General features: G+C 39.6%; 1 protein-coding gene across 2 annotated transcripts in view; it reads left to right on the top strand.

Annotated features, from left to right (window-relative positions):
- LOC107265729 overlaps positions 1-12,580 on the top strand; it is a 100,898-nt gene that overhangs the window by 21,843 nt on the left and 66,475 nt on the right. For both annotated transcript variants that reach the window (XM_025082989.1, XM_025082990.1), the window contains exons 3-8: positions 4,332-4,580; positions 5,450-5,576; positions 5,681-5,810; positions 5,898-6,062; positions 6,142-6,343; positions 6,852-6,976. In XM_025082989.1, the coding sequence (XP_024938757.1) occupies positions 4,562-4,580; positions 5,450-5,576; positions 5,681-5,810; positions 5,898-6,062; positions 6,142-6,343; positions 6,852-6,976 (768 nt within the window). In that variant the 5' untranslated portion in view covers positions 4,332-4,561. The remainder of the gene's footprint in view (positions 1-4,331; positions 4,581-5,449; positions 5,577-5,680; positions 5,811-5,897; positions 6,063-6,141; positions 6,344-6,851; positions 6,977-12,580) is intronic.

Genomic DNA, 12,580 nt, shown 5'->3' on the forward strand with positions numbered 1-12,580 from the left:
GGGGGGGGGGGGGGGTGGCGTGAGCGTGGACAGTGTGCAGAGAGGAGCGCCACGTGTTACATGTACGGCGTTGTGCTTAGTTTTTCGTTTCCCAATAAACGCTACCTCGCAATTAAGTCTGAACCTAGTGCTTTTATATCATTTATCAACACCAAACCTGTAAGACGTTTAAACAAACACGCAGCCATGAAAATCACCCCATAGACTACTCCCATAATATTCTAATGGTCCTCGTTAATACCATTAGTCGACTCACCCTATGGTGCAATATCCTTAATTGAATTCACCCCTTAATTGAATTTTGTCGACTTAATAAGGAAATCTTTAAAATCCCATTGGGATTTCCTTATCAAAAATCATTTAATATCCCATGTTTTCTATAGAGCATTCATATATCTATTTTCTATAAACTTTTTGTTTTCAAACAATTCAGTATACCACAAAAAATATTTAATTTGCTCTGAATTTCATAAAGAATTGGCACAATTCGCGATTATTTATACCTGATTACAAGTCTTCCAGACACGGATGAAATTACGGGGAAAACCTGATACGGATAAGGCGAGCGTGAGAGTAAGTAGTAGTAGGTCGTGCCTGGACAGACATGAATACGAGTTCTGCATCCAATTGCACTTGGACTTGTTACATCGAGGATAGACATTAAGTGTAAATAATTGTTTCACGTTTCTCAATGACTTTTCCATCCCTTATATGCATTTCTGTTACATGCTGAATCGTAGTATGGAAATAGAACGCAAAAAAAATATCTCGTAATCTCACTAGACTTTCTACAAGCCATGACTCGCTCCATCTTCGTTGTGCCGGAAGTGCATTAAAAAGTGCATCCCGAATGAATTTAGCTGCCCCCCTCCCCCCGCCCCCAATATCAGCATGTCTGTATATAATCACTGATCTATGACGTAGCCGGTGGACCTGACTTCTGAAACTTGACGGTGCAGTCGTCACGTTGGATATCTTTTTTCTCTTCCTTTCTCCCTACCACTCTCACTCTTTTTCTCTTATTATTTATATTCTCCGTGGGAATAGCCATCGAGATTCTTTTGACGGGGCCGCCGGATGCGCCTTATTTACCGAAAGGAACAGTCCTGCATGGATGCACTCGAATCGGTGGATGCACCCACATGATGGGTTTCTATTTACGGTCAGCCGGTCGAGAGTCCGGCCTATTTTCGTAAGGGTAACGTTGGCCCCTGTTTATTTAAAATTTGTATTCCCTTTTTTACTACCAACTTTTCCTTTTTCTTCTTTAAGTGAGAAAACGTTTGTCTAGATTAAGTTTCAGACTGCTCGATTTTTACTACCACTTTCATTACCAATATCGATTCGCACTCCGATGCAAATTTGTACCTTCTTTCGATAGCAGATGGAAAACTGAACTTCTTATTTTTGGAAACAATTAGCCAAAAATGCATTGCTCTCGTGAAAGGGGACGAGCGAGTTCATCTTAGAAACTGGTTCGACCAGTGGCACTATCGGGGACTGCGTGGACTGTACATTGGTACTAAACTATATCTATACTTTATAAATACGTATAGTGTAAAATGCATTGCATATACTATATACTGGTTGGTATCTCGGTGCATTCTTCGCGGCCCTGTGCATCCTTCCTATCTCGATGCATTCCTGGTATCTCGATAGAATCTTCCTTGCACGCGCTGCAAATAATCTTTTTTCTCGTTGAGATTAATGTGTGTGTATATACTTATAGATGCACCTTCGTTGCAGTATGAAGTGGAGTAGCAGGAAATGTGCATAGATTAAATGATTGGGCAGTGATGCACCGTACTATTTCTACGGATGCGCCGAAATGGCGCTGCTGTATCGCCATATCCCTTGGTCGCTCTATTTACGGTGAGCTTCTCTGGAGATGCTCCTTCCTTCTCTCTCTCCCTCTCTCCCTCCCTCTCTCTCTCTCTCTCTCTCTCTCTCTCTCTCTCTCTCTCTCTCTCTCTCTCTCTCTCTCTCTCTCCCTCTCTACAATACTCTGATACATTCAGATGCACTCTCTTGCATCGTCGAATAGTAACTCTACGTAGAGGAACAGTCACCCGATGACTACGAAGACTCCCATGATGGTTTATTTGCCATCCCGTAATACCGATCTATGTAGGTGACTCCCTATGTGCACTGGCCATGCCGGTGCACCAGTACCCAAATTAGAATCTTTGGGCTTTGTGCTCACTATAGATGCCCAACCTAATCTCTACCACTTGACATATGCACTTCTGAGTATCTACTCCGCGATGCTTGACACTCTAAGTGCACTCAGTCACTTGCATCTGGATCATACAATATTGCATTTGTTAATTATGACTCTTTCATCGATGCACTTTAGAATAGACCAAAAATATGATTTCTATACTTACCAATGCACCTTATTGCTTCTATGGTATATCGCAGTTTTCTTAAACAGAGAATAATTTTTCTTTTTTCTTTCACAGCTAATATTTTCTTTGCTTGTCAGTATATATTTGATAAGAGTTATCACTATTTCCTAGCGTCTTTCAGGGTTTACTATTTATGACGTGATAGCTCTGCGCTCTTGCAGAGTAACTGTGCTGTGTATATATTTATATATATATGGCCTCACTACTTACATTAGTGGTAATACGGCTGTACTTGCTTGGTACTGTTGGGCCGCTCTAGTGATCTTTATTGATAGCCTATCGGCGAGGTCAGTTACGTTCTGCGAATTTATTTGCGATTGTGAGTCAAAAGGATCGTATGTTACGCGTAATAATGTCTACTGTGCTACTATGCTGACTTGAGTTTCCTTGTAAGTGCCGATAGTGGTTCCTTTTGCTTCTTTTACAATTATTTGCTGTAGTTAGCCTGCAGAGGGTGCGTGCGCAATAACTTTAACGCATTTCTTTTCAAAAAATTTAGTTGATCATGCGGGATATTGTACATTGATTTTAGATCGCTGAAATTTCGTTATTGGACAGAGATATACGATAGATAATTTTTTCAGAGATACAGTGATCAATCAGTCCTATCACATTGATATATTCTTTTGTTGATAAGGCCAAGTGCACGTAACGTTTTCCTTTGTTAATGCACAACAATAAAAATTACGTAATATTTTCGCATCTTTGATAAACGTCATAGTTGTTTTACTTGTGGGAAATTATTTTACAAGGTTTAATAGTATTACCGAAAATTCTTACTTTCTGGCCCAATGTGACATTAACATGCGTGCACAATTAATAATAATCATTTTATAAAGTAGATGCATAAGAAAATATGTTTCTTGTATAAATATAAGAATGCAGAAGCTACATATTCGTTTCGAAGTGAAGTATTTAGGGGCCTGTTTCACCTATCACGAATTCCACTCTGTCTCACGTGCGTTGACTGGTATACGTGAACGTATGTATGGGCCCCGTCTGCTTGCCGGCAATGGGAAGGGGCCCCGGTTATTTTCATTGTAAGAATCGAACGACAAATGGTCCTGTGGAGTCACGAGCTTACTAAATAAGGCGTGTGCGTTCAGACTGGTGGGGATCTACTGTAAATTGGGTTAAACGGGACCCAATACATATCCAAAAGAAAGAATGAAATAAGAGACAAGCGAAACAGAGAAAAAAGAATGTTAAAGTCAAACACTTGTTATCTAGTGTCGCCTCTTCCACAAACAGGGAGGGCTTCATTTCCAAGTCCCCAGTCTCGTCGGGCCCAGGCTTGATATTTGAATAACGTCGTCTGCATCAGGCACCGTTAACCGTGGTTCTTTGTCGACCAAAGAAAAAGTTGCTTTACAATCGATAATAACTCTTTGCTTGCGTTACGTATTTTTATTATAAGTTTTTACGTCGTGGAGAGGGGTCGAAGTAGAGTCACGTGACAATTGCACCCATTTTTGAGTTTTACACAAAAAATGATTAATTTCGTAATGCATATTGTTAGACGTGTAACATTTTTTGTGCTTATCTCCTCTGATGGCTCATTTTTTTTAAATTTGATTTTAGGAAAACTCGGAAGCTCATGGCGAGCATTCCCGAGGCGTGAAGGAGAAGACATGGCAGGAGAGAATTCGAGCCGCTAGGGGGCGGCCGATTCTTATCGGTTTCACGCAATCACATCGTCGTACTTACAATTCTCATAATCGTTTCGTTTACCAGCATAATTATCAGCACGGTCATCACCATTATCCAAATCATCAAAGCCAGAGTGGATTCACTCATTATCACCGAACACACAGTTATCATCGAAATCTCAGGTAAGGTTTGTTCAATGAACATTAAGAAATTTATTTATGTAAAATAGATTTTTTTCTACTGCTTTTGCAACCTTTCTTATTTATTTTACAGACTTATTTAGAAAAAGCAACAGGCGCGGTAGGAGCTATAAACGGAAGTCACAGGATAAAAGGATCAGTTGTCGACGATGTGGATCGACCACGGATTCCCACGTTGAGAAACACTCGCCGGTCCTGACCGGCTTTGCGGACGCCGAGGAGACGCTCTCCTCTCCGTTCCCTCGTTGTCATCCTCGACGAGGTATTGGACGTCCTTACGATTCGGATACGGCAGTCGTAGAAATGTCGCCCGTCGGCGCCAGTAAGTATTCGTACAATTTTTTTCTCTTAAAATGATTTGCAAAAAACTAAATTCTTTTAATTTATCATAGGTTGTTTTTTTTTTCACGAGCTGGGACACATTTTTACTGAAGATTCAAAAATGTCACACAACCTTTAGAATATCAATTTTTGTTACCTAGCTTTACGTGTTGAATTAATTTTCATTTTTTTTTTGCAATTTCTACTTCGTCCGTTATTAATTCCACCATTTCCAGTAACCAATCCAGAGATCCGATATCTCCGGTTATTAGACGGCTAACGACTTTCTAGTTGAGCTCACATTGCGTAATGGCTTAGTGCACCCGTAACCGATAGCCAATTGCTATTTTACCTGGCTGATCACCGTTGGACGTCTTCCTCATCTTCTGGTTAATCAATTTTCTCTTTCTTCGGCGCATCATCAGCTTCATTAAGCCTCACAATGCTGTAGAGCATGAATCGAGTTGTTTACTTCACCGTGCTCTTGATGCTCAACCGAAAGGGCTTCCTCTGGTTTATAACCAATGATGAGGATTAGCATAGTTAGTTCTACGTACGTGGTTTAGAATATTCTGTATTCCTCCGGGGACCTCCCTTCCGGGGAAGAGTTGGTTGAATTATCGCAACTTACCTCGTTAAACGAGGAACCTGTTTCCACCTGGTGATTACAAGGTGTCGTGAGCTATAAGTTTAGTAACAGTGATCAAACCCTTCAAAAACAGCTGCTGTTAGTCATGGTTGTGTAATATCGAGTATCAATATTATATTCAAAAATAACTATAGAGAATACTTTTTTTATATGTGTATATTGTACACTCTTATCATAGATAAGGTGAATGAATTAAGGATAGTTTTAAATATTTTGTTTAGGTATTGCTAAGTCGATGAAGATGAGCTTCTCGCTGTCCTCGCTGCAGCCCTCTAGCAACAGTCTAGAGGGTCCTGAGCATGCTAGGCTGCGTGCTGATCGTCCTTACAATAGTCTGACGAAGAAAAGGTAAGACAGCAGGATACGTGAAATGTGATGGATATATTTTATATTGTAGATATAGTCGTTTTTTAATGGATTCGAGGAAAAATATTTAATTGTGCTATTAATAGGAAGGATCCGGAGCAGGAACAGTGGCGTCGTTCCTGGGGAAGTAGAGAAGATAATAAAGATGATTTCTGGGCGGCTATACAGTCTAATTACAATTACATCATGGACACCAATCTTATTGACAGTTGCAAAGTGAGTTCTGAACGTTATGGCGTGTTGTTAATATAGTTTAGCTTTCGCATTGCAGTATCAAATAATTATATCAAATCATATTATCAGGAGGCAAACGGAGAACTTGCTTGGGACGAGACTGACGTATCTACCTTATCTTGGGGATTGAAGGAACTCAGTGGACAATTTTCGGAATTGTATTCCTGGCTCGGTGCTATTCAGGAACTGGTTTACTCGAAAGAGGAGAATTTATTGGACAAAAGTCTTCGAGCGGTATGTTCTTCTTGTCATAATAATCATATTATTTTTTGTCAATCGATAATACTTTAATTAATGTCTCTTAAAACTGTAGGCTCACATGGAGGAGCTGCGACGTAAGGCTTACAGAAGAAGACTGTTTAACGAGCAAGCAGGAAAGTTGGTCTCACGTGCTCCAACTCTTCGAGACGAAGTGGCATGGCGTGTCGATCACTTGAACACTAAATGGGAGCTCGTTGAACAGATAATGACACCTGGAGTCCAGCCAGTCTCTAATCAACAGGATGTTTCTGCAGGTGATTACTTTTTTTTTTCTATCTTCATATAGCATATCCTAGGTACTCCAACGTATTATTATCTGTCGTTAAATGATCGTACGTCGATAATGTAGAACTTTGCCTTGTCTATAGCAATTCAAAAGGATCTTACCATAGCTCAGGAGTTACCATTACTTTCTAGCGTATTCTGAGTTGTAGACTATTCTGAGAAGCTTTGGGTAAAATTTGATAGATGTCACTGAACAGTCTATAGAATCTTCTGTTCTAAAACTCTATAGCATATTCCATTGGCATAATTTTTTTTGCATTAACTGTAAAGTGTAGCCCCCCGCGAGTGCAACTCTACACTGCATCAAATTGTATTACTGTAACAATATTTGCCATTTAAAAACGTACTAGAGTATAAATTAGATTCCATCCAAGAATTTCCCGTCATCCGAAAACGCTATTAGAATGAAATTATAACAAATTTATTTGAATTGGTAACGTCGATTATCAATTAATTGTCCTAAATATTTTTTTACAGATTTTGATCATGAAGTAAAGTGCCTGAGGAAGTGGCTTCGCGAAATGGAATCGCGTCTTCAGCCATTAAGCTTTCATGTGGATTGGAGCAGAGCTGAGCTTGAGGAAAAGGCAATGGAGCATATGGTGAGTTTTATCGGTTGTCCAATTATTTTAATCTACTTACCAGGTGCATTCTGAAAATGATAGGAAACATTTAATTTCTCAAGCGCTTTCTAACGCTTCCATTAGCTTCTCCTGGAGGACCTAAGCTCGTTCACGAGCCCTTTGATTAACCTTTCACGGTATAAATTCCTGTATCAGCAGTTCTATACGAACTAGTCACGTATAAGTAGTTAATCAAGACTGTACAAGAAATAAGATGCAATTCGCATCTCAGAACTTTCATTGGTCGACATGAAAGATCCTGCCTTGCCTTGCCTACAGGTATATGCATGCGCATATACTTATATGCATTATAATTACGTGGACAAGAGTTCACGGGGTTGTCCAGGAACTCCCTGGCACGGTAGAGTCTTGTCGGTATGTCTGTGGATTAGCCTATGCATGTAGATTTCTCTATGGTGTTTCCCATTATGGTGTAACATTACTCTCGGATTGCTACTACGTTTTCCGCGTGCCAACTTGCCTGCGCTTGGACTTAAATACTTCTATGTATTAATTAACGTTCCTAGGTAAAGTTTAATGTACCGAGAGACATTACACGTTTCTGTTACTTCCTGTGTGCTTATTTGCTTACCGATTTAATGGAATATTGGAGAACATTTTCTTTAATACAGTTTTTCATTTTTATGGCGTTTAATATGCGTATTTTCATTTTTCATTTAAATACTATCCCATAATATTTTTATGGTTCTCATTTCATAAGTGGTAGGCACTGCACTCTCTTCTCTCTTTAGCGACATCTCTACAGTCGTGTTTATCACTTGACTTATCTACCTGCAAATTTGCTTTTACAACAAAAAAAACGTTTCCCTGATTTACTGAACCCGCCTATCAGGTAAAAACGAGCATTCACTTTCGTCTCATATCAATCGATGTCTAGCATTTATTTTGTAATTTCTCAAAATCCACTGACCACGTTACACATGGAATACTTCTGAAGGATCTGAAGCTCTTGATGTTATCAGCTCGCATGTTCCTCGTCGTCCATTGGAAATTATTCTTAATATTTCTGTACACCCGGTACCCGGGACTGGCAATTAGAGCGCAAATGTCGGATTTCTCCTTGTCCAGCGTCGAAATATATGAAATCTTTCCGTGGAGCCGTTGGCTGTGCGCCACGTGCAACGTATACATATAGTATATGGTACAATAATGTGTCCTTATTCTAGTACACTCTGTATCTGAATAAGTACTGCGTGTTTGCTTACCTGTCATCTATTTCTATACATATTTGGCCACCTAACTGGCGATATTGTCAACCTTTTTGTAGACATTACCTACAATTTTTCTGTCACAGAAAATACAATTGTAAAGATACTCTAAAGACTCTAAAGTTGTTAGTTCTTTTTTATTATGTATTGTTAGGTAAACTGAGAACAGTCTCAAGGATTTATCCATACTTGGATGCGTTCGCCTGCTAGGACACCGCTACTATCGTAGCCTTGTATATACTGTTTGTTTTTGTTGTTTAAAAATTGTCTTAAATTTTTTGCACTCTTTTTTGTACAATTCAATCTACCCGAAGTCTTTGGAATTTTTTAAAACATTTCCACGATTTCACGCGAGAATACAGTATCGTCGTGAAATATTTCTCGATGCTTGCTGGTAACAGTGCGTATCCAATAAATAAATATGAAAGAAAGGCGATAATCTCAACGATAAGTTCCCACAGTTGAGCCTTATGTATTACGACCGTGTCTTTATATCTATATGAATATCTGTTTCCCCATATATATGTGTATATATAATATAAAAGCCCGGGAGATTTGAACGGGCGATGAAAACACGCGCGTATTTACAAGAAATAGAGAGAGAGTGTGACCACTATCAGGTCTCAGCTGCGCGCCGTGACGTCTTTTATATTCTGCCATTTACGTATATACGTATTAACCCATGTGTACACGCCTTTACCTTTTCCCAGGCAGCGCGTTGCTTTCTGATTGTTTCGCGATATCGCGAATTTTATGGCACGTCGTCACTCTGTGCACGGAGCCTGTGCGGTCGCCTTAACACGTGTGGTGTAGCACGCCGCGACGCATGTATTACTTCCATTAGTGTCGCGAAACTGGCTGCTGTAATAATGAAGAGCGAAATTGATGCGTTGACTGTTGCGTTATAAGTTTATAACATTAACTCTTGACTCTCTATATGCTTCAATGGAAGCTTTCGACAGAGGTTTTGATTTTCGACCGGATTTTCATGTGACGAATTCTTCGAGCGCGACGACACTTACTCGATATTCTCTCTCTCTCTCTCTCTCTCTCTCTCTCTCTCTCTCTCTCTCTCTCTCACTCTCACTCTTTTTCCTCTGTCTTTTTCTAGTTAGTTTTTGTTTTATTGTAGATCGAACAAATCCAAGATGGCGGAGGGAATCCCGCTAGGTGGAATTTCCCGTTGGAAAGAGACTGATCCATTCCTCTTGAATTCGTGTCGCCCGCGATTCGCCACGTTTCCATGAAGGAGCAATTAACGCTTGGATTGTGTCTATAGCCGCGGCGGTTGCCTTGGTAACGCGAGTTAATGCGTCGTGCGTCCTGCGTATCGGACTGCTTGTGGCTGTAAATGATGTTGATTAGAGAAATGAGAATCCGGTAGGCGAGTCTCGAGGAAACCGTGAAATTACCATAAGTCGCGCGTGTCAGAAGCTTCGGTATTTAATTTACAATTAGTGTCATGCGTGAGTTATCGCTTTCGCGTAAGCAAAATGTCTGGCGTGCGTCTTTATTTATTATAGTATTTAATTCTCCTGTTTTTTCTCTGTTGCCCATCCTGCTCGCCGAGAAAAAATAGAAAAACCATCGCTATAGTTATAATCATTATCTCCATAGTTTGGTGTGGGACCTACCGTAACCCGTTGCAGGGCCAATGTTACGTATCCGCATGCGGCGACGCCTGGAATAGCGACAAAAAGTCGAGCTTTTCGTTGAAGACGCGCACGCCGTCGACAAGAAGAAAGCGAAGAGTGAGACGTCGTAAATATGAAAAGTAAATATAGAATCGAAGATGCCGGCAGACATGAGAACCGACATTTGCTTTCCGGCTTAAAGGAGGAAGTCGGCTTTCCGTATACAACTTATTTTTCCTTTTTTCTTTTATCTTGATTTTCTCTTTCTCTTTCTTTTTTTTTTCATACTACGTCTCTACGTCGACTTTGCCTCTCTGATCTCATTTTTTTCTTTTGCTTTTATCGCTTTCTTTCTCTTTCCTCATTGTCACTTCTCACCAACTTATTTTGCTTTCCTTGCTGTTGTCTATTTTCTGTGGCAACTACAACCTTCCTCGTAGTCAATAAACACGAAGTCTGTCGCTTAATGGGCACCAGCCTTACTGTTCAGTAGATTGCACATGTTATATGCAACTAGAGGTCTGACTTATATATACCGCTACCGTTACTACTCAACATACAGCATCGATATCGATTGATAATATTGTTCGAGATTTTCTTCAGCAGAAAGCATGCAAACTGTCGTGACGTAGGTACGGTGCTGAGTGCAAAATTTGAAAAAAAAAAGAATAGAAAGAAAGAAAGAATAAAAGAAAGAAAAAAAAAGAAACGCACTTCATCCCCCCATAAAATTTCGCTACGATTCCTCTGGTCCATTTAGTATGACGATCTTTAACCCACCGTGAGACGTTTAGATTTTACCAACGAGTTGGACGAGAAATAAAAACTTTTAACTATACATATATTTATCAGACTGTATTTATTCGTATAGTGAAATACATGGTGAAGTATTTGATGTTTCCTTTCATTAAAACAAATTTCATGAGCATAGTCCTGACACGGATTTTTTCACGTGAATGAGCAATGGTTCACGATTGCAGATCTTGAGCCTAATTAAGGGTTAGTAATATGAAAATATATATATATATATGTTTTAGTTTATTCTAATAGCCTCTGCCGAGCTGCGCAGGCTTTAGGCACTTATTCAAAAATTTCTTTAATTTGTAATTTGCTACAGTACGTTGTGATCATTATTATTTCCTTCGAGAAAGACAATTCTTTCGATCATTTTTGTACCTATCGAGCCACACCTACTGGACTACCAATTGGGACTAACTAAACTCACCTTTCTCACCTTATACAACAATCCCGATATACGCGTTGCATTGTATTCATTGCCTTTTTAATGTCATGGCGTTCTATATGGTATACTTTGACAGCCTTATATTACACGCGTAAAAGTAAATGAAATACGTAACGCAAGCGAATGTATCTAGATAGAAAAGTTTATGCGTATATGATTTTAAAACAATTATAGACACCTGTAGATTATGGCTTTGTCAAGTACTTTGCGGTGTCGGCATAAGAAAAAATTGTCCAAATCACCATGAGCTTTCACCAGTTAATGCGTTTTCTGACCTGATAGCTACGCAGTGTCGGTACAGCACAGCCCGCGAGGCCACGGCAAAGCACGTGGTTGTTCTGCGGCCGAACCAGTTTTAACAAGTTATGGTGTTGACCATAAGTCCCGGCTATGGTGTTTCGCCAGTTACGGCACTTCAGCACTTCCCGTACTTAGTATGGAGACGGACATAGACGGGGTCATCTTCGCACGCCATGTTCCTTAATGCTGTTCCTATAAGGGAACATTTTTCTAGGTTTAACGGTCCTTCTGTGCGCGTATACATATATGTAATATATGTATTTTATATATATATATATATATATATATATATATATCTGACTTTGAGATTAGCTATTCTTAACTGTAACAACTATTATCCAGAACGTCTGGATGTACGGCAGTCGCGTGGGACTTTATGACGCTTATGGTGTCCAGAGGCTAGTAGAATTCCAGCATCCTTGTAGAACCGGTGACTCGTACGAGTCCACTCCTCCTGACCGAGCGACCCAGTACCTTACGATATTACAGAGTTGGAGTCCTGATACGTGAGAAAAACTGGTACAGGTTTCTTTTCTTTTTCAAAAATTTTATTTTCTTTATCACTGCTGCAGAAGTCAGGCTTATTTCATTTATGGGAAAATCGCAATACTATCGGAAAGTTTCATTAACAATCACAGTCTATTAATTAGACGATGGAGCTAGTCGAATGTAGAAATTAAAAATCTTATTTTGCTAGAACGATTAGAGTGAATTTGTAATTTTTTTTTGTTATTTAAAAGGTTCATACCTTCACGGAATCTTATGGGGCAATTCCACCTTTTTCTTACGCGTAAAGTATCTGTCGATACAACCGACGTCATTTGATATACTCGAGTCATGCTTGATCCTCTTTTAATGACGAAAACGAATCGGATGCCATTGTAGATCGTTCCGGCCAGATAAAATAACACGTGATGTATATGCAGCGGTTACAAGCCACTAATGTAGAACTAGGTACTCCGGATTTACGAGTGAACTCAATAAGGATTGATAATCCAGATAAAACACGATACCGGGCTCTAATGGACCGGCCCGATTATTATTGAACTCGAGTAGCGACAGTTAATTACCTGTTACCGGTTTAATAACGCGGTCCAATCAGAGACAATTAGGCAAGTAGGTATTCCAATTAGAAAAAAAAAAAAAAAAAAAAAAAAAAAAAAAAAATGAAATGAAA

Source organism: Cephus cinctus, unplaced genomic scaffold, assembly GCF_000341935.2.
Source record: "Cephus cinctus unplaced genomic scaffold, Ccin1 Ccin1_scaffold0238, whole genome shotgun sequence".
NCBI classification, from domain to species: Eukaryota; Metazoa; Arthropoda; class Insecta; order Hymenoptera; family Cephidae; genus Cephus; species Cephus cinctus.